This window comes from Phascolarctos cinereus, unplaced genomic scaffold (assembly GCF_003287225.1).
Source record: "Phascolarctos cinereus isolate Bilbo 61053 unplaced genomic scaffold, phaCin_HiC Scaffold_2;HRSCAF=192, whole genome shotgun sequence".
NCBI classification, from domain to species: domain Eukaryota; kingdom Metazoa; phylum Chordata; class Mammalia; order Diprotodontia; family Phascolarctidae; genus Phascolarctos; species Phascolarctos cinereus.
The window spans coordinates 37,396,896-37,419,411 of record NW_027555625.1 but is presented as its reverse complement, the minus strand read 5'-3'; the positions used below and the strand labels follow the sequence as shown (position 1 = coordinate 37,419,411).

The following is a 22,516-nucleotide window of genomic DNA, read 5'->3' as shown; positions in this document are numbered from 1 at the left end:
AATCTCCAGGGTCAGATGAATTTATAAGCTAATTCTATCAAACATTTAAAGAACAATGAATTCCAATACTATATAGACTATTTGGGAAAACAGGTGAAGAAGGAGTCTTACCAAATTCTTTTTATGATACAAATATGCTGCTGATACTTAACTGGGAAGTGTCAAAACAGAGAAGGAAAATTATAGACCAATTTCTTGAGTGACTATAGATGTAAAAATTTTAAATAAAATATTAGCAAATAGATCACAGCAACTTATCACAAGAATAATACACTGTGACCAGGTAGGATTTATACCAGGAATGCAGGGCTGGTTCAATATTAGGAAAACTATCAAGATAATTGATAATATTAACAACAAACTAACAGAAACCAGGATTATCTCAATAGATGCAGAAAAAGCTTTTGACAAAATACAACATTCCTATTAAAAACCACTAGAGAGCAACACCACTGTTCTTCAATGTCGTGGGGAGGGAGGGGGAGAAAATTTAAAACTGAAAAGCTTATGGAAGTGAATGTTGAAAACTAAAAATGAGTTAATTAATTGAAAAAAATCAAATTTCAGGCACTTGTTAGCTGTGTGACCCTGGACAAGTCACTTTACCCTAGTTTTCACATCTATAAAATGGGCACCACTATAGCACCTGCTTCCCAGGGCTGTTGTGAAGACCAGGTGAGATAATCAATGTAAAGTACTTAGCACTACCTGGAACACAGTAAGCTCCAGGTAAACTTTAGCTCTTAGTTTTATTTAGTCCATCTACCAAATGACTAGCATTCACCAGGTAAGGGGAAGGAACGGAGGGGGCGGGGCTCCTGGCAGAAAGGGCGGGGAGGGACTGAGCAGGGAGGCAGGGCCACGTTGCAGGCCGGGGGCGGGGTCGAGCCCCAGGCATGCGCAGAAGGCGCCTCAGCTTTCAGACTACGATTCCCAGAAGTCCGTGCTCGCCTCAGAGGCATTTTCCAAAGAGGGCGGGCCGTCCCTCATGTCACTTCCCCCACCCCTCTTTCAGACTCTCATGGTTGTTTGTGTAGCTCCTTCCCTTTCTCTGTCCTGGGCTGACGTGTGACAGGGTGAGCGGGCCCAGTCCTCGGCGCAGCCGGCTGCGGGGGTACGGCGGGGTCGGAGCACCGGGGGCTGGCTGGGGAGCACACGGAGAATGGGAGGAGCGTCCGGCAGAGGAGGAAGGAAGCCCCCCGAGGGGCTCCCAGGGGTCTGGGGGCGGCCCGTGCGGGGGGCGGGGGTTGGAGGCGGAGCAGGCGAAGGCGGAGCCTACGGGCGGGTTCTAATTCTCCTTCACTCACGCCCGCATCCCGTGGCCCAGGTGTGGGCCTGCCCCTCCAGGCCTCGGGCCTTGCTCTGTGCCCAGAGTCCCAGGGAACCTGCTCCCGGTGTGTGTCTGTCTGGCCCGCATCCCGTTGCCCAGGTGTGGGCCTGCTCCTCCAGGCCTCGGGCCTTGCTCTGTGCCCAGAGTCCCAGGGAACCTGCTCCCGGTGTGTGTCTGTCTGGCCCTCCATGCGGGCTTACCGTGGCCTCATCTCCTCCTCCCAGCATCCTCCTTGGTAGCGCCTCCTCTGGGAATCCTTCCCTGATGCTGCCGGGGCCCCGTGCCCTCCCCCTGCTGAAAGGGTTAGCTGTCTGACCTCCAGTTTGTCTCTAAAGAGATGCTGGCCCAAAGACAGCCCCCCGCCCCCAAGGAGAGAAACGCGCTTCCTTTTGGCCCCCTCCCACCCCAGCCCCTGCCCCCCTCCCTGATCTACCCCCAGTGAGAAGTGGGAATGTCTGGTCTGAGCAGGGCAGACCCCTGCGTGACCCCTCCTTCTCCTGCTTCTTCTTTTCTCCACAGCTCTCCCTTCTGTGGCCTCTGCTCTGCCCCAGGAGGACAGCCTGTAGGAAGAGGGAATGGCTTCTGCCCTGACAGCCAGGCCCGGGAAGGTGAGTGCCACTTGCTGCTTTCCTCAAATAACATCTCAGGCCAGAGACCGTGGGATAGGTGTCTTTGTCTTGTGCTGTAACAGTAGGGATTGTGGGCATCAGAGAATCATATTTAGAGCTGAAAGATGCCATAGACACCGTGTTATCCTCTCCCCATGAAAAAAAAACTGTTTCCTTTTTTTTCTAATTTTGAATTCCAAATTCTTTTCCTCCCTCCAATCTTTCCACCACTCACTGAGAAGGCAAACAATAGGATATCCATTATACATGTGAAATAATGCAAAACATTTTCATATTGGCTATAGTCCAAAAAAAATAAAAGTGAAAAAGAATATGCTTCAATTTGTACTCAAAGTTCATCAATTCTTTCTTCATTTTTTATAAATCCTTTGGAATTTTCATGGATCATTGTATTCATCAGAATAGCTAAGTCTTTCATGGTTGGTCATTATTGCCCCAGTCTTCTCCTAGTTCTCACTTTTCATATTTATTGATTTTATTTTTAATTTATGAAATAAAAGAAGCATTTCCATAACATAGTATAATAAAAAAGATAATTGCTTGTGAAACTGCCAGCCTATTATGCACATCTTGCTATTCCTTTTAAATATATAATAAAGTTATGTAAATTTACTTTTCTTTTTTTTTCTCCCCCCCACCATTAGACAAAAATAGATATGCATATAAAATAAACCCACATAAGTCATTGGCACTTCTATATAACCAACAAAGCCCAACAACAAGAGATAGAAACGGAAATTCCATTGAAACTTACTGTAGACATTATAAAATATTTAGGAGTCTACCTCCCAAAACCCAGGAATTCTGTGAACACAATTACAAAACACTTTTCACAGAAATACAATCAGATCTAAATAATTTGAAAAACATCAGTTGCTCATGGGTAGGCTGAGCTAATATAATAAAATGACAATTCTGCCTAATCTAATTTACTTATTCAGTGCCATACCAATCAAACTACCAAAAAATTATTTTATACACCTAAAAAAAATGATAACAAGATTCATTTGGAAGAACAAAAGGTCCAGAATATCAAGGGAACTAATGAAAAGAAATGCAGAGGAATCTTAAATTGTACTATAAAGCAGGAATCATCAAAACTGCTTGGTACTGGCTAAGAAACAGTATCAATGGAATAGGTTAAATATGCAGGACACAGTAGTCAATGACTATAGTAATCTATTATTTGATAAACCCAAAGACCCCAGCTTCTGGGATAACAACCCACTCTTTGGAGAAAACTGGAAAAGAGTATGGCAGAAACTAGGCATAGACCAAAATCTCACACCATATACCAAAATAAAGTCAAAATGGGTTCATGACTTAGATATAAAGGCTGATACTATAAGCAGACTGAGAGAGCAAGGAATAGTTTATCTATCAGATCTATGGAGAACAGAAGAATTCATGACCAAACAGGAGATAGAGAACATTATGAAAAGCAAAATGGATACTTTTGTTTACATTAAATTGAAAAGTTTTTGCACAAACAAAACCAATGCAATTAAGATTAGAAGGAAGGTAGAAAATTGGGAATTTTTACAACCAGTCTCTCTAATAAGGGCCTCATTTCTAAAATGTATAGAGTATTAAGTCAAATTTATAAGAATACAAGCCATTCCCCCCATTGATAAATGGTCAAAGGATATGAACAGACAGTTGTCAGATGAGGAAATTAAAGCCATCTATAGTCATATGAAGAAATGCTCTAAATCATTATTGATCAGAGAAATGCAAATCAAAACAACTCTGAGGTACCACATCACACCTATCAGATTGGCCAACGTGACAAAACAGGAAAATGATAAATGTTGGAGAAGATGTAGGAAAATTGGAACACTAATGCATTGTTGGTGGAGTTGTGAATTGATCCAACTATTTTGGAGAACAATTTGGAACTATGCCCAAAGGGCTATAAAAATGTGCATACCCTTTGACCCAGCAATAGCACTTCTAGGGCTATATCCCAAAGAGAGAGCATGTGAATGGGAAAAGGACCCACATGTACAAAAATATTCATAGCAACTCTTTTTGTGGTGGCAAAGAATTGTGAATTGAGAGGATGCCCATCAATTGGGGAATGGCTGAGCAAGTTGTGGTATATGAATGTAATGGAATACTATTGTGCTATAAGAAATGATGAACAGGCTGACTTCAGAAAAACCTGGAAAGACATGTATGGTCTGATGCTGAGTGACGTGAGCAGAACCAAGAAAACATTGTACACAGTAACAGCGAAGTTGTGCGATGACTAATATTGATAAACTTAACCCTTCCCAGCAACACAAGGATCTAAGACATCTCCAGAGGCCTAGTGATGCAAAATGCTATCCACATCCAAAGAAAGAACTATGGAAGTTGAATTGCTATTTTTTTTTGTCTTTTGAGTTTTGTTTCCTCTTTCTGATGGTTCCTCCTATTGGTTTTAATTTTTACTTACATTGCTAATGTGAAAATATGTTTAATAGGAATATAAATGTATAGCCTATATCAGATTGTGCGCTGTCTTGAGAAGGGTGGTGGGGAGAAAGCAGGAGAAAAATTTTAAACTCAAAAGCATATGGAGGTGATTATTGATAAATCAAAATAAATTAATTAAAATAAAAAAATAGGTATGCATACACACAAATATGTATATATAGATATATATACACATGTATATATAAAATTATTCTATACTTAGTTTTATTTATCAGTTGTATTTTTATTTCCATTCAGTTTTCCCCAGATACCAATAATATCTAGCTTATCTTAAATTCTATTCCCTTCCTTGACATCTTTCTTATTTATTTTTTGTTTAGATTGATCTAGTTCTAAGAGAAGAAAATTAAAGTTCCTGACTATTATATTACTACCATCTCTCTCCACTTGTAATTCATTTAGCTTTTTTTGGTAAAAATTTAGATGCTATAGTATTTGGTGTGTATAGATTCAGTAATGATATTGTACATTCTGGAAAGATGGCAGAGTAGGTCAGAAATTTCTAGGCTCTCCAGATTTCCTTCTCAGACAGACAGAAAGTTGCCACCAAATGTATGGAGAGTGGCAAAAATACAGGGGTAAGGCAGTTGTCTTCCTAAGACAACTTGAGAGGACCTCAGAAAAGAAAGGACCTCCAAGGGCTGAGGTCTGGCCTGAATGAAGCATAGTCACCTCCAAGCCAATTCCACTGAATCAACAAATAACAGGCCCTGGATCAGCTCTGTCAGGAAGCTGACTAGGCCTCAAGACATTTCACTTCACAAACTTGTACCTCAAAATTTATCTAAGGAACAGCAGATGGCTGAGTGTGGGAAGATTGAAGAGCCCTCTCCTCCTGCCCTCCCCCACACCTGTTTGCAGAAGCTGGGTCTAGTGGTGCTGACCAGAGGTGATCCCAGGCTATGGCTGTTGGTGAGGAGAAGGGAGCACATGCACAGTGAGTGCAGTACTTCAGGAAGCAAGAACATTTTGGGGACAGCATGTCTGGGGGTCCTAACTTGTTCAGGGGAGGAGAGGAGTCCCTGAGGTTGAGCCCTTCCACGGAATTCAAAAAATAACAGTAAGGAAGATCTGAGGCCTAGGGCAACATTACCCACAACTCGGGCTTAAAACATGATCATAATAACAAACTGCCAAAGATAAATAAATAAAAGTGAGTAAGCAAAGGGAAAAGAACCCAACCATAGGTAGATGCTTTGGTGAAAAAGAAGATCTGGGTTCATATTCAGAGGAAACCAGTGAGGTAAAAAAAGCCACTCCTACTACCCCAAAGAACAATGTTAAAGGGTCACAATCCAAAAAAGAGCTTTTAGATGAACTAAAAAAGGAATTCAAAAATCAAATAGATTGAGGAAAAATTAGGAGAAAAAATAAAAACAATTAAAAATTATGAAAAGTTAGCCAATTGAGAAAAGAGTTATAAAATCTTAAGGAAGAAAATAATTCCTTGACAACTAGAATTGGGCAAATGGAATTCAATGATGTTAGAAGGCTCTCAGAAATGATTTTTAAAAAAGAGAGAGAATCTGAAACATTGCAGAAAAATAACTGATCTGGACAACAGATATAGGAGAGATAATATAAGAATTATCAGACTACATGAAAGTTATCAAAAAAAAGAATCTGGATACACTTTTAAGATTTATTTTTAGTTTTCAACAATTACTTTCATAAGCTTTTGAATTTTAAGTTTTCTTCCTCTCCTTGCCCCCCTCCCCAAGATGGCATGCAATCTGATATAGGGTCTACATATACCTTCCTATTAAACTTATTTTCACATTAGTTTTGTTGTAAGGAAGAATTAGAACCAATAGGAGGAACCACAATGGGAAACCACAAAAAGAGAAGCAAGAAACAAAACAAAAAAAAGAGCAAATAGTCATCTTCAATCTGCATTCAAACTCCATAGTTCTTTCTCTGGATGTGGATAGCATTTTCCATCATTAGACTTTTGGAGTTGTCTTAGATTCTTGCATTGCTGAGAAGGGCTAAGTCTATCAAAGTTAGTCCTTGCACAGTGTGGCTGTTACTATGTACAACGTTTTCCTGGTTCTGCTCACTTCACTCAGCATCAGACCATACAAGTCTTTCCAGGTTTTTCTGAAGTCAGCCTGTTCATCATTTCTTATAGCACAATGGTATTCCATTACATTCGTATTCCACGACTTGCTCAGCCATTCCCCAATTGATGGGCATCCTCTCAATTTACAATTTTTTGCATCCACAAAGAGAGCTGCTATAAATAGTTTTGTACATATGGGTCTTTTTCCCATTTTTATGATCTCTTTGGGATACAGCCCTAGAAGTGCTATTGCTGGGTCAAAGGTATGTACATTTTTATAGCCCTTTGGGTATAGTTCCAAATTGTTCTCCAAAGTGGTTGGATCAATTCACAACTCCACCAACAATGCATTAGTGTTCCAATTTTCCCACATTTTCTCCAACATTTATCATTTTTCTGTTTTGTTACTAATCTGATAGGTGTGATGTAGTACCTCACAGTTGTTTTGATTTGCATTTCTCTAATCAATAGTGATTTAGAGCATTTTTTTATGTGAGTGTAGATAGCTTTAATTTTTTCATCCGAAAATTGCCTGTTCATATTCTTTCATCATTTAACAACTGGGGGAATGACTTGTATTCTTTTTTTTTAGGGTTTTTTTTTCTTTTTAGGCAATTGGGGTTAAGTGACTTGCCTAGGGTCACACAGCTAGTAAGTGTCAGGTGTTTGGTCTGAGGCTGGATTTGAACTCAGGTACTCCTAACTTCAGGGCCAGTGCTCTATCCACTGCGCCACCTAGCTGCCCCTAATGACTTGTATTCTTATAAATTTTACTTAGTTCTCTATGTAGTTTAGAAATGAGGCCCTTATCAGAGACACTGGTTGTAAATCCACATCTACCACCCAGTTAGAAATCTGTTACCTTTTGTGTCTCTACCTCAAGGACACTCTGTCATTCCTCAATGAGTTTATTGACTGGCTCAGTCTTTCTTTCTTCTTCAACTCCTGCACTCATACCAGAAGACTTGAACATGCATAGTCACACAACAACATACTCCCTCAAAAAACCTCTTCCAGTTGCGCAGTTTACTAGTTTGCCATGAGATTATCCTCCACCCCACCTCAGGAACACACAGAGGGTCGTAACCTCAATCTTGCAAACTCCCACCAATGCAACTCCTCTATGGTCATAACCTCTGAAATGTGCTTATCTAATCACAATCTATTGTCATTCCATCCCTTTTTTTCTCAACCTTGCAATCTTAAACCTTGTTCTTCATCCTTACCATGACCTACAAGTGCTGAACTACTTGCTTCTTTCCTAGGCTCTCCCATGCTATGGCTTCTCTCTTCCCCATCTTGTTCTCTTGGTGAATGAATTCAGTCTACACTGTTCTCTTGAATACCTTAGCCCCTTATCCGATCACTGATGATGCTTTACCAAGCCTCATCCTAGATTATTCCCATCTTCCTTCCTACTTAAATGCTGTAGAACAAAGCTAGACTGGGATCATGTGTGTTACAAAGTCTCTCGCGCAGTATCTTCATCACCACAGAGGCTTTTCCAGAGCTTTTCATTCCTCCTCAGACTTCTAAGATATCTCCCCTTCCACTTGATTAACCCACTTGATTAGATTTTTTTTATCACTACATCAAAGTCAACTTATACCCAGTCCCTTTAATGTCCTGTAATAACAATACAGTTCTCAAGAGTTACAAGTGTCATCTTCTCTTGTAGGAATGTAAACAGTTTGTCCTCATTAATAACATGTTGTTGTTAATTTCTATCTGGTTTACCTTTTTATGTCTCTGCAAAAAATGAAAGTGAAAAAGAATATGCTTCAATTTGTACTCAAAGTTCATCAAGTTCTTTCATTTTTTATAATTAATCCTTTGGAATTTTCATGGATTATTGTCATCATCAGAGTACTTAAGTCTTTCACAGTTGATCATTATTACTGCTAATGTGCCCAGTCTTCTCCTAGTTCTTCTCACTTTTCACATTTATTGATTTTATTTATAATTTATGGAATAAAACAAACATTTCCTTAACATAGTATGATAAAAAAGATAATTGCATGTGAAATTGCAAATCTGTTATGTACAACTTGATATACTGCTTTGGTTGCATCCCACAAATTTTGGCATGTTGTCTTATTGTTATTTTCATTAATGAAAGTATTGATTATATGATTTGTTCTTTGACCCCCACATTCTTTAGGATTAGATTATTTAATTTTCAATTAATTTTGATCTGTCCTTCAAAGACCCTATATTGAATGTGATTTTCAATGTGTTATGGTTGGTAAAGTACGCACTTATTATTTCTGCTTTACCGAGTTTGTGAGGTTTCTGTGCACTAACACAGCCTGAATTTTTGTGATGGTGCTATATACAGTGGAGAAAAAGGTATATTCCTTTCTGTTCCCATTTACTTTTCTCCAAAAGTCTATCTGCCGTAGCTTATTTTTCTATTCTTAACTTCTTAATTATTTTATGGTTAGATTTGTCTAGTTTTGAGAAGAGAAAGTTGAAGTCCCTCACTGGTATAGTTTGGCTGTTTAATTCTTCCTGTAACTCATTTTACTTTTGCTTTACAATTTTGAATGCTATGGTATTTGCTGCATATATTTTTAGAATTCTAATGACTTCATTGTCTATGATACCTTTTAGCCAAGATGTAGTTTCCCTGTATCTCCTTTAATTAGATTTACTTTTGTTTTTGCATTGTCTCACATCATCATTGCTACCCCTCCCTCTGCTCTAGTCATTTATTTTAACTCTGTGTATTTTTCTTTTTTCAGATTTGGAGTTTTTTTGTGATAAACATATTGTTGACTCTGTTTTCTGATCAGTCTGCTTTTCACTTCCATCTTATTTGTCAATTCATTCTATTCACATTCACAGTTATGATTACTGTTTTCATTTCTCCCTCTTATTTTCTTCTGATTTTCCCTCTCTGTTTTCTTTTTTTACCCTGTTCTGCCTCAGAAGTGTTTTTTGCTTCTTACTACTGCCTCCCTTCATCAGCTCCTCCTCTTATCACCTCCACCTTTTTCTCTTATCCCTTCCCCCTTCTGCTTCCTTATTGGATAAGATAGATTTCTTTATCCTGCTGAGTTTTGTATATATTCTTTCCTCCTTGAATCAGATTAGAATGAGATTCAAGCAGTGCCAACCCCTCCTATTTTCTTCTCCATCAAAAGTGTTTTTCCTTTCTCTCCATTTTCATATAAGAAAACTTCCCTCATTTTTCTACTTCCTTCTCATCTCCTAGTACATCTCTTTCTTAACCTTCCATTATTTTTAGTGATAGCTATTTTCAACTATTTCATTTTCATTGTTTCAGCAAATAGAAAAGGAATTAGCCATATTATTGCTTTAGGTCAGAGGGCAGAAGTAGGAGCCATGGATGAACATTGTAAAAAAATGAACCACACATTTCAAATTGATGTCATTGGAACCATTTACAACAGTGTTTATTAAGCACCTACAAGTGTCCTGCAACTGTGCTAAGTGCTGAGGAGACCAAAGATGGCAGTAATAGCTCCTGCTCTTAAGGAACACACAAACTCATCCAAGAGAAATTCTTTTTTTTTTAATTTTTATTCATTTAATTTTTAATTTATGGAATAAAACAAGCATTTCCAATACATAGTATGATGAAAAAAAGATGATTTCATATGAAACTGCAAATTTTTATCTACAACTTGCTATTTCTTTTAAATATATAAAAAAATTATCCTGTAAATTTCTTTTTCTCCCTTCTCCCCCCAATCCTAGAGATGGCTACCATTAGATACAAATGTCTGTGTGTGTAGGTGTATGTGTATGTGTATGTAAAATGATTCTATATATTCTTCTGTTTATCAGTTCTTTCTGGGAGATGAATTCTTAAGTGCCTGCTATATATCAGACACTGTACTGGGATGCAAATAAAGAAATGAAACAATCCCTCATGGCAAGTGAAAGATGAAATGACTGGGGAAACAAAGGTTCAATCTTTGAGGCATATCAGTTTATTAAGCAATGCATGGCAATTGCACAACAAACTGGGACCAGGCCCTTCCTCACCTTAGGGCTGGATCCTGAATATGGAGGGAGATGTGCTTTTTTACATTAAAAACAATCAAACAAGAGGAATTAATTAAAAGCAAATAATGGACTATTAGGCAATTTGATTTCTAAATGGAGGAAAGATTGGGCACTTTCCATGTTGGGAGGGGGGAAAAGCAGCAGGTTCAGTTCCCTGAATTCAGAAAATGAGGTGTCCCACCCCCCAAAGTGTCTGTATACAATCAAATGAACGTGGAAACAATTAATTGTTCAATATGGGGTCAGATGGATGTCAGATATATGAGTTGCTTCATATGTGCGATTGTGAGAAAACTCCTTGTATCAGTCTTTTTGGATCTGACTGGATTTCTGGTCAGCATGACCTCAGTCCTTGGTTACTGGTTTCTAAAGAGCAGGTACAGGTGGTCTTGTTTCCCAGCCACACAGGGCTTATTGTATCAAGCGATACGATAAGGTTTTCCCGAAATTCCTACAATTGAATAAATTTTTCTCACAAGACAGAAGTTGTACTATAGCTATAACTGAATTAAAAAAAGACTGAGCTACCCCTAGAATTGAGTCACAAAATTGGGTTGCTGTGGTTGCCTCAGTTGAGTCAATTTCCTGTACCACTTGCTATCCTAATGCCTTCAGTTCCCTCACCCTGCTGGCAAGCAGTTTACATTTGAACTTCTTAACAGTTAGAACTGGGTAAGCACGAATGTTTTTGGTATTTCAGGAATCAGTGACATTCAAGGATGTGGCTGTGGAATTCACCCAGGAAGAGTGGGTACAATTGAACCCATCTCAGAAAAAGCTGTACAGGGATGTGATGCTGGAGAACTATAAGAACTTGGTCTTTTTGGGTAAGAACAGCTACCCCTTTGGAGTGTTGATATGTACTATGACAACTTTCAAGATTTTAACAGTTATCCTTTGACATACAAGAGGAAAATATTCCTAATCCTTTTGTAGCCGGGGAAAGATTACTTGGCCTGTTTCCAGGAAAAAGGTCTATGCTTACTATGCCTGGAAATTGATTTCTTGATTTGTTGTTATTCTTGAGAATTTATCTTCCCCTCTCTGTTCCTTCAAATCCAGGATGGTTTTTTTTAATCCCAGTGTAGGTGTCCTCATGTACAATGTTCACACTGTCTAAGCAGAGAATGAGTCAAATGAACTATTTTTTCCTAAATCCTACTCAGTAATCCATTGTACCATAATATAGAATATCCTTCAGTGGTACTTTGTACTATCCTTGAGGTCTTCCTGCCATGCCTACTTTTTTGCCAAACAGGGTTTGAACTTGTTTTGAATTCTTTTATTGTTTTATGAATGCTTTTTTAAAAAAACTTAATTTCTCCAAAAAAAAAGAAAAAAAAGAAAAAACCCTACTCCCTCCAACCAACCCATTGAAACACCCATGGTTGAAAAAAAAATCTCAGATAAAATCAGCTAATATAGTACCCTTGGTATTTTAAGATGGAAGGAGTATTTCATCTATCTATTCTATAATGGAACTCTGAAATGACTCACTAGCACTTTTTCATTTTCAATGAACAGGATTTGCAGTTTCCAAACCAGATGTGATCTACCAATTGGAAAAAAAGGAAACATCTTGGATGCCAGAGCCAGATATTCCAAAAAGCAACTGTCCAGGTGACTACATAAAACCAAGCAGATGGCTCATTGCAGAATAGTGCTCTGGTGGTCATTTTAGGTGAAAGCTCTCGTAAAATGTTGAACAGTGTTCTGTCATAGCTTCTCAGGCCTGTTGAGAGAAGCTGAGATTTCATTTTTTACCTCAAGAGGTTATGTTTTTTAATGTATCTCTTTACTGAAATGTATCTCCACTCTCAAAGAGAGTTGTTGACTCAGTACAGGGCAGTTATTTCTCTTCTGCTCATTGAAGATTATTTTAACTTAAACAGACATGCTCCTGCCTTGCTTTCATGAATTCATTCTCCTTTTTGTCCTTTATTCTTTTTTTTTCTTTTTTGGTGAGGCAGTCGGCATTAAGTGACTTGCCCAGGGTCACACAGTGAATAAGTGTCAAGTGTCTGAGGCCACATTTGAATTCAGGTCCTCCTGACTCCAAGGCCAGAATTCTATCCACTGCACCACTATTCACCCTTTTAAAATAAGCACACTACTTAAGATATTAAGTAATATGCTCTTTTTGCTTAGTTCTCTTCTGATATTTTCCTCTGTTTTGTTTTTATGATTATATTGCTTTGCTACTACTTTTTAAAGTATTTAATCCTAACCTAATTCCCCCTTCTTCAGTGTATCATGTTATGTGTCATCCAGTTTTTTTCTTTGAAATTGTGTTTATAAAGGCACATTAATATGTTCATATGACAGGACTTGTTTAGCCATAACCCCATCATTGGACCTATTTTATTCTTTTGCCGTTTCCTAAAAAGTTGTGACAATTTTACTGAGAGTGCTTTGTTTGCCTTCAGTAACATGTTGAAGATGTAGATTTAGTGCTGGGACCACTGGGTCAAAGCATATGGACAGTTTTGTAGATCTAGATCAAATTCCTTTGTTACTTTTCAGGAAAATGGCAGCGGCAGCAGCTTAATAAATAGCTATTTCAACTTACTTGCCAAAATTGATCATTTTCAAGTGTCTTTTCTAATCTGAAGGCTATTTATTGCTACCTCCAAATTGTTTTCATTTTTTCTTGTTTGATTACCAGAATTGGAGTAATATTTTAGGTAATTATTAATAATTGCTCTTGCCAAAAACAACTGTGTCTTACTATTACAAATTTCAATTAATTCTTTACAAAGTAGATATGTTGGATTTTTAGGGGAAATTTATGGCAACAATTGTCACATTTTTACCCTCATAGTTCTTTATTCTGTTTACTTCATGTATATATTTCTTCCTCACTCTAAAGTCAATTCTCTAATTTCATTTAGTTCAGTTTTTTTCCTTTCCTATTTTCCCCTCAGAGGGTAAGGATACATTTGTAAATTCTCAGAGTCATCAGTTTTTTTCTGGATAGTCTTATTCTGTTTAAATGTCAGCCAATTAAAGTTGCATAAGGGTTCATTCATCCTTCCAGGTAATTTCTTCCTAAGTCAGTTCATTTGCATGTGTGACTTTGAGTCATCATACTTTTACATAAGCTAAATTGATCCTTAGTGAAAGACTAATGAGAGTAGCCTTCTCAAGAGAACAGCTCTAAAACCTTTGAGCAGCTAAGTATCTTGGGAAGGGGGGAAGAGGCAGGTTTAAACAGCTCTTTAATCTTCCTTTCAGGGAGCAGAGAATTTGCTGGAGATAAGCCTTTTGAATATAGTGAATGTGGGAAGGTCTTCAGGAGCAAGAAGCATCTTGCTGTGTGTCAGAGACTTCATCCTGGAGAGAAGCCTTATAAATGTAGTGAATGTGGGAAAGCCTTCTGGAAGAAGTCACATTATACTGAGCATCAGAGACTTCATACTGGAGAGAAACCTTATGAGTGTAGTGAATGTGGGAAGGCCTTCAGGATTAAGTCAGACCTTACTGTGCATCAGAGAATTCATACTGGAGAGATGCTTTATGAATGCAAGCAGTGTGGGAAGGCTTTCCCCTACAACTCACGTCTTATTCAACATCAAAAAATTCATACGGGAGAAAAACCCTATGAATGTAGTGAATGTGGGAAGGCCTTCAGGTCCAACTCGCAACTTATAGCACATCAAAGAATTCATACTGGAGACGTTCTTTATGAATGTAAGGAGTGTGGGAAAGCTTTCCTCTACAACTCATATCTTACTCAACATCAAAAAATTCATACTGGAGAGAAACCTTATGAATGTAGCGAATGTGGGAAGGCCTTCAGGAGTAAGATACAACTTACAGTGCATGAGAGAATTCATACTGGAGAGAAACCTTATGAATGTAGTGAATGTGGGAAGGCCTTCAGGAGGAAAGGACATCATACTGAGCATCAGAGAATTCATACTGGAGACGTTCTTTATGAATGTAAGGAGTGTGGAAAGGGTTTTCTCTACAACTCAGTATTTATTGTACATCAGAGAATTCATACTGGAGAGAAACCTTATGAATGTAGTGAATGTATGGAGGCCTTTAGGAGTAAGACACTCCTTTCTGTACACCAGAGAATTCATACTAGGAATATGCTCTATGAATGCAAGGAGTGTGGGAAGGCTTTCCCATACAACTCAGAACTTATTCGACATCAGAGAATTCATACTGGAGAGAAACCTTATGAATGTAGTGTATGTGGGAAGGACTTCAGGATGAAGGAAAATCTTACTGTGCATGAGAGAATTCATACTGGAGAGAAACCTTATGCATGTAGTGAATGTGGAAATGCTTTCAAGAGTAAAACACAACTTACTGTGCATCAGAAAATTCATATTGGAGGCAGTCTTTTTGAATGTAAGGAGTGTGGGAAGGGTTTCCCATATAACTCAGCTCTTACTCGACATAAAAAAATTCACGCTGGAGAGAAACCTAATGAATGTAATGAGTGTGGGAAGACTTTCAGAGTGAAGATACAGCTTACTCAACACCAAAAAATTCATTCAGGAGAGAAACCTTAAATATGTGATGCATGTAGGAAGGCCTTTAGACTGAGGACACTACTTTATGTCCATCAGAGAATTTATAAGATTCCTCTTGAATGTAAGGAGTGTAGGAAAGCCTTCCATTGCAACTCAGATCTTATTAAACATCAAAAATTGATACTGGAACAAAAACCTTATGTATGTAGTGAATGTGAGAGGGCTTTGAGAAAGAAGGTACACCTTACTGTGCATCAGAAAATTCATATTGGAGAAATTCTGTATGAATATGAGTAGTGTAGGAAGCCCTTCTCTCACAACTCAGATCTTATTCAACTTCAGATCATACCTTATGAATGTAATGTACACGGAAAGGCTTTGCACTTGAGTGTAGATCTTACTAAACATCAGAGCATTCATACTGAAGAAAGATGTTATGAATGCAGTGAATGTGAGAAGACCTTCAGGCTGAAAACACAACTTGCTCAACATCAAAGAATTAATTCTGGAGGGAAACCTTTTGAATTTGGGAAAGTCTTTAGACAAAGGACCTACTTGATGTCCATCAGAGAATTCATACTAGAGTGATTCTTCATGAAGATGAGGAGTGTGGGAAGATTCCCCCAAGCTGACTAGACTGTGATTCTGAGTCCCTAGATGTAGTTCAGAGAATCTTTACTTAGGCTGCATGGGAGAAGAAGATATCCCTCCCTCTGTAGAGACCTCTAAAGGGGCAAAGATTTAGTGTTATCCTCCCATAGGTGTTCAGGGAGGGAGAGATTATGCTGGCTGAGTCAGAGGTTACTGAGTGGATAGTGGTATAGGGAGAGCCTTAGTATTAACTTTGATCCCTGGGAATATGGTGTGCAAGATGCTTGGGGATGACCTCTTGGCCATCAGATGAGTCTGAGCCTAATGAGTGATGAATAATTGTTGACAGTGCTTGATAAATCTGATTAAATTAAATTAATTTAATTAAATTAATCTGATAAATCAAAGTGAGCTTTGTTCCTGATTTTGCTGGTGCTGCTTCTGCTCATGTTCATTTGGGTAGCCAGTGTGGACCATAAAGACTTGGAATCATCTTAATTAAAACAAAGCATCAGAAGGACCTGTGGCAGATTTTGATGTAATGTGATTTCTGCACAGTGCTCTGAAAGTCAAAGGAAAGAAATTTATTGAAGTGCAGCTAAACAGCAGGATTAACTATGGCCTCCTTATGGTAGCCAAATGCCTTGTCATCCAGTTGGTGACACACGTGAAAAGATAAATAAGATTCCCGTTATGGTTAGGAAATATAAACAGGGAGTTTTCAATGAAGAAATCAAAGCTATCAATAATAATGAAAAAGTGCTCTAAATCACTAAATCTATTAGAGAAATGCAGATGAAAACAATTTTGAGGTAATACCTTACACTACCTCAGATTGGCCAACAAGACAGAAGAGGAAAATGACAAATTCTGGAGGGGATATGGAAAAATAGGTACACTATGCACAATTCAGAACTGGTCCAACCATTCTAGAGAACAATTTGGAACTGTGCCCAAAGCACTATAAAGCTCTACATACCACATAGCAATACCACGACTAGGTCTGTATTCCACACAGGTGAAAGAAAAAGGAAAAGGACCTACAGGTACAAAAATATTTATAGCCAGCCTTTTTTGTGGTGGCAAAGAATTGGAAATTGAGGGGACGATCATCGGTTCCTGAGCAGCTGAAGAGGTGATTGTATATGATTGTGATGCAATGTTGTGCTGTAAGAAACGAGGGAGATGGTTTTGCCAAAACCTGGGAAGACCTATGTGAATAGATGCAGAGTTAAGTAAGCAGAACCAAGAGCTCTTTGTGTAGATTAACAACATTTTAATGATGATTAGATGTTCAGCTGTGAATGACTTACTTATGCTGATCAAGAAAATCATCTAAGACCATTCCAGAGGATTCATGATAAAAAAAATTGCTGTCTACCTCCAGAGAGAACTGACAAACTTAGTATGAATTGTAGTATATTTTTTTACTTTTTAACTTTCTTGCTTGTTTATGGCATGGCTAACATGGCTAAAACATAGAAATATATTTTGTGTGATTACACATGTATAATTGACATATTCCTTGTCTTCTCAATGACTGAGGGAGAATTTAGAACTCAATATAAAAAAGAATGTTTAAAATAAATAATATTTTTTTAAATGATGAGGGGAAGGGATTTGAGTGAGAAGTAGAGTGAGAAACAACTTTCTGGGAATTTGAGAAAAAGGAGGGAAAACAATAAATGTAAGAGAGAAAATGTGGCTAACAAAGGAAATGGACATCTATTAAGGGCTTGCTAGGTACCAGGTCCTCCTGTTCTCTATGGAGTTTTTATCTAAAATCAGCATGTCAAAAACCACAGAGTGAGAATTAACCTTTAAATAGGCACTCTTTAAACTGTTCATGAAGTGTATGGGGTAGTCACTTTAAACATAGAACTTTAACTGGAAAGAGACTAGGAAAATCCTAACTTGAGAATGTTGATAGTGAAGCCTTCCTCCCACCTTATATCAGATAGCTGATGGACCAGATGTTTAGAATAAGACACATTTTTAGACATGGTCAATGTCTTGTTTTTTCTTGCTTGCTTATACTTACCTTTTTCAGTGGGGCTGGGGGGGGCAGGTTCAAATTAGGAGGCAGTGTGAGTTAGTGGAAATTGGTAGGGAGAGAGACTGGACCTTTAGCTCCATTGCTATAAGGTATTCTCAGATGAACACTCTGTACCAGTGCAGGTCAAGACTTTCTCTGCAACTTATCTTTTTTTTTTAAATTAATTTATTTGGATTTATCAACAATCAATTCCATAAGCTCCTGAGTTTTAAATTTTTTTCTTCCTCCCTCCCTAAGATGGCAAGCAATGTGATACAGATTATACATATACATTCCTATTAAACATATTTTCACATTAGTCATGTTGTAAGTAAGAATTAGAACCAATAGGAGGAATCACCAGAAAGAGGAAACAAAACACTACAGAAGAAAAAAATAAGCAAGTAGTATGCTTCCATATGCATTCAAATTCCATAGTTCTTTCTTTGGATGTGGACAAGACAGCATTTTCCATCATGAGGCCTTTGGAGATGTCTTAGATCCTTATACTGCTGATAAGGGTTAAGTCTATCAATATTAGTAATTTATTAGTAATATTAATTTATTTATTAGTAATATTAACTCATTATGTTATTTCTCTTCTTGAGCCCAATCTGAAGAGACTAAGGTTCAAACAATGCTCATCTCCCTCCCTTCTTTCCCTCTGCTATATAGGTTTTTGTGCCTTTTCCCGTAACATAAATTACCCTTGTCTGCCTCCTTTCCTTTTCTCTCAGTACATTTTCTTAGATGAGATTAATCTACTTACTTGGATCCATTTAACCCACTTGATTAGATTTTTATCATTACATCAAAGTCAACTTATACCCACACTCTTTATGTATTCCTCCTTAACGTGGTGTAATAACAACACAGTTCTCTAGGGTGACAAGTGTCATCTTCCCTTCTAGTGATGTAAACAGTTTGCCCTTATTAATAACATGTTGTTTCTTTATGTACTGTTTGCCTTTTTATGTCTCTCTTGAGTCTTGTATTTGAGGAACAAATTTCCTGTTAAGCTGCAACTTCTCAGTTTAGAGAGTTGCCTGTGGGACCAAGTGGTTCAATGTTGTGCCTTAGATCAAAGATCATTATGTATCAGAGGTTAAACTTGAACCCAGTTCTTCCTATCTCTTAGACCCCCTCTCTAGACACTATGTGATGCTGCCTTTGTAGAAAGTGATAGCAATTAAGAAAAAAAAATTAAGAGTATCAATAACATATTTAAAAATAAAATACATAAAAAACAAAAACATGAAAAGAGGACAGTGAATTATTTTATGATCATCTTCTTGAATGTAATACTATAAAAAAGAACTGCATGGAATAAGAGTTTATGGCTTTATACACCACCCTCTTTTTTGTATTCTTTATGAATCACAATGTTTGTGCTTGTGGAGTAATGAGTTCATATTTTTTAAAATGAAGAAGGAAGAAGAGGCAGAGAAGAGGAATGCAGCAGCTCTAGTCTGTAAAGGAAAGCAATCTGCCTCACAGAAGGGATGGAACAGAGAGGTGCTGTGGAGACTGATCACATACATTTCATTATGCACAGTTCCCAGCCAAGCTCTACATAACGAATGGGTGACATATATTCATGTATGAGTGTGTGTGTGTGTGTGTGTGTGTGTGCCTTTTGCAGGTGGAGGTAAGACATATTCAGATATAACCAAAAAATGAAACAAAAGTAAAGACTCATCTGTCAGAGAATTGATTATTTCAAAGAAGTACTCTTGGAAGCACATCACCTGTGTCTGTATAAAAGAAGCTGCTCATACCACTACTTTATTCTTTCTTCTTGCAAGAATACTACAAAGAGGGGCAAGTAGATGGTGTAGTGGGTAGAGCACCAGCCCTGAATTCAGGTAGACCTGAGTATACACCTGGCCTCAGACACTTGACACTTACTAGCTATGTGACCCTGGGCAAGTCACTTCACCCCATTGCCTCTCCAAAATGGAAAAAAATTCTACAAAAGAAAATCATTGGGAGTAATGGTAACAAGTAGCATTTATCTAACATTTTGAATTTTGCTAAGCCCTGCATAAATATTATCTCATTTATTCCTCATAAGAACCCCATGATGAAGGTGCTATTATTATCTTCATTTTACAGAAGAGGAAACTGAGGCAGACAGAGGTTAAGTGACTTCTCCAAGGTCATACAGTTGGTGGTGTCTCTGGCCAGATCTGAAATTAGTTCTGCATGACACCAGGTCCAGGGCTCTGTCCACTGCACCATCAAGCTGGTATCAGTTCATACATTTAGAGCTGGAAGTGACCTGAGAGGTCATGAACTTCTACCTTCTCATTTTACAGATGAGGAATGAGGGGCTCATGGAGTCCAAGTTCTTGCACAAAGCCACAGTAGTGATGCCCAATGTAGGGTCGAAACTGAGGCTTACACCCTGGGTGTCACTCTGAACCCCTAACTCCTGCCTCTATAATTAGCAGTCAAGTCTTTCCATTTCTACGTAACACCTTTCTTATGTGCCCCCTTCTCTCTTCTGACAGTGCTACCACCCTGGTCCCTACCCTCATCACCTCATGCCCAGGCTATTGCAACAGCCTTCTGATGGGGGCACCTCGGTGGTGCAGCGGACAGAGCACTAGCCCTAAAGTCAGAAGAACCTGAGTTCAAATCCAGTCTCTGACACATAACACTCATTGTGTGACCCTGGGTAAGTCACTTAACCTCAACTGCCCTAACCACAAAAAAAGCCTTCTGATGGATCTCCCTGCCATAACTCTGTCCCTGATCCAGTCCATCTCCCTCTCACCTGTTCAGTAGATCCTCCTCTATTTAAGGTCTCTTCATGTCAGTTCTCTATTCAATAAATTCCAGTGGTTTTCTATTCCAGAATGAAATATAAAGTCCTATTCGGTTTTCTAAACTCTTCCTAACCTGGCTGCCTCCTACCTTTCCAGTCTTTCTGCACTACTCTAACATACCAACAACCTATTTCCTGACTCTGAGCATTTCTACCCGTTTTGCCGCATGCCTGGAACTCTCTCCTTCCTCCTGCTCATCTCCTGGCATGCCAGGCTTCCTTCAGGTCCCACCTAAAATCTCATCTCCATTCAGCAAGACCTTTCCCCCATCCCTTTAATCCCACAACTGACCTTTTGCTGACTAACTCCAATTTCTCCTGCCTACATACTGCTTGTACATAGCTGGGTGTTGTTGTTGTCTCCCACTGACTGGGTCCTTGAGAGCAGAGGTTGATTTTCCCTGTCTTTGTACCTGCACCACTTAGCACAGTGCCTGGCACACAGAAGGTGCTTAAAAATGCTTGGTGACTTACCCTGAATGACTGTGAATGAATGAGGACGTGGATGCAAGGTCGGTTGTTGTTCAGTCATTTCAGTCGTGTCTGACCCTTTTGTGACCCCATTTAGGGTATTCTTGGCCGGGATACTGGAGTGGTTTGCCATTTCTTCCTCCATCTCATTTCATGGATAAAGAAACTGAAGCAGACCAAGTTCTGTGACTTGCCCGGGGTCACACAGCCAATAAGTGTCAGAGGCCAGATTTGAACTCAAGAAAAGGATTCTTCCTGACTTCAGGCTGTACCACCTAGCTGCCTGATTTACCTGAAGGGTGTGAGGCTTGGATCAAAATAAGCCAGCATTTGTCATTTTTAGTAAAACCCACAGTTTTGCTTCTCCAATGTACACATGAGGGATAGAATGAAGAATTCTGGATGTATATGCAATATTAATATTAATTGTCCAACTTGTTTATGTCCCTCCCACAGTCCCCCAAATCTCTATCAGGATTATTCTCAGCTCTCTGCCTGCCTTTATTGGGAGAATGTAAAGTGTGAATGATGTGGGTCCTGGGATGAGTGAGGTAGTGGGGGGGTGGGGCAACAGAGCTCAGTCCTGACAAGACAGCAGTCACTGCTCTGACCTAAGGTTAAGCAGCTGTGCTGAGGCAGCCAAATGTCACCAGGAGGTTTTTCTTCAGGGCTGGATCACTGTGACAGGCCAGCTGTAATGATGGTGATAGCAATGCAGTCCAGCATCTTCAGCCTCTACAGTGATGATTGTGAGAGTGTAGTCTGTCCCAGACCCACTGCCACTGAACAGACAGGGACTCCAGAATGCAGGATGGTAGCAGCAAAGATCAGGAGCTTGGGAGGCTATCTTGGTGGCTTATGGTAACAGGCTAAATTATTGCTTGTCAATATTCTCTTGTCAAGATATTCGTAGACACCCTGTTTTCCAGGGCTAAGGCCAAGCAAGTAAGCTGTGTCCTGAGCTTGGCATAACAACGATCCTCTGTCCTCACCATCTGGGTGAGCTCACCCCCTGGGAAAATCACATAATTATGACGTTGCTTTGACCAGGTACCCTCTGACCTCAGAAAAGCACCAGAGAAGTAGCCATGTTCTGGAATCAAACTTGTCCAATTGTTGCTGTTACTTCTCCCAGCCTGAGCTGAAATCCAAGTTCAGGCACTTGCTAGCTGGGTGACCGTGGGCAAGTCACTTCACCCTAGTTGCCACATCTATAAAATGGTGTCTGTAACAACATCTGCTTCCCAGGGATTTTGTGAAGACCAGATGAGATAGTCATTATAAGGTACTTAACCCTGCCTGGAACACAATGAGCTCCACCTAAACGTCAGCTCTGAGTTTTACTGAGCCCATCTAGCAGACGACTGGCATTCCCCAGGCCCAGCCAAACGCTCTCAGCGTCTCCTGGTTTCCCTCGGGTCAGTCTCCTTGGCAGAGGAAACAGACACAAAGCCAGCACGGCCTTGCCCTGGCTGGCGCCCCCTTGCCCGCTCCTGCTGCCCCGGGCCCACTCGTGTCCTGCTCTTCCTGGATGCCCCAGGGGGCTGAGCGAGCGCTGCGGGGAT

At 39.3% G+C, this 22,516-nt stretch overlaps 1 protein-coding gene across 1 annotated transcript; it reads left to right on the top strand.

Annotated features, from left to right (window-relative positions):
• Positions 1-778: 778 nt before the first annotated feature.
• Positions 779-16,008, top strand: LOC110203464 (uncharacterized). Its single transcript, XM_078149308.1, has 5 exons — positions 779-1,114; positions 1,850-1,938; positions 11,238-11,364; positions 12,062-12,157; positions 13,772-16,008. The coding sequence occupies exons 2-5, from the start codon at positions 1,906-1,908 to the stop codon at positions 15,061-15,063; spliced, it is 1,548 nt and encodes a 515-aa protein (XP_078005434.1). The 5' UTR covers positions 779-1,114; positions 1,850-1,905; the 3' UTR covers positions 15,064-16,008.
• Positions 16,009-22,516: the final 6,508 nt, after the last annotated feature.

Coding starts and splice junctions, on each gene's coding strand:
- LOC110203464 (XM_078149308.1), top strand. CDS start 1,906: ATGGCTTCTGCCCTGACAGCCAGGCCCGGGAAG. Junction 1,939..11,237: donor TGACAGCCAGGCCCGGGAAG/GTGAGTGCCACT, acceptor TTGGTATTTCAG/GAATCAGTGACATTCAAGGA. Junction 12,158..13,771: donor TCCAAAAAGCAACTGTCCAG/GTGACTACATAA, acceptor TCTTCCTTTCAG/GGAGCAGAGAATTTGCTGGA.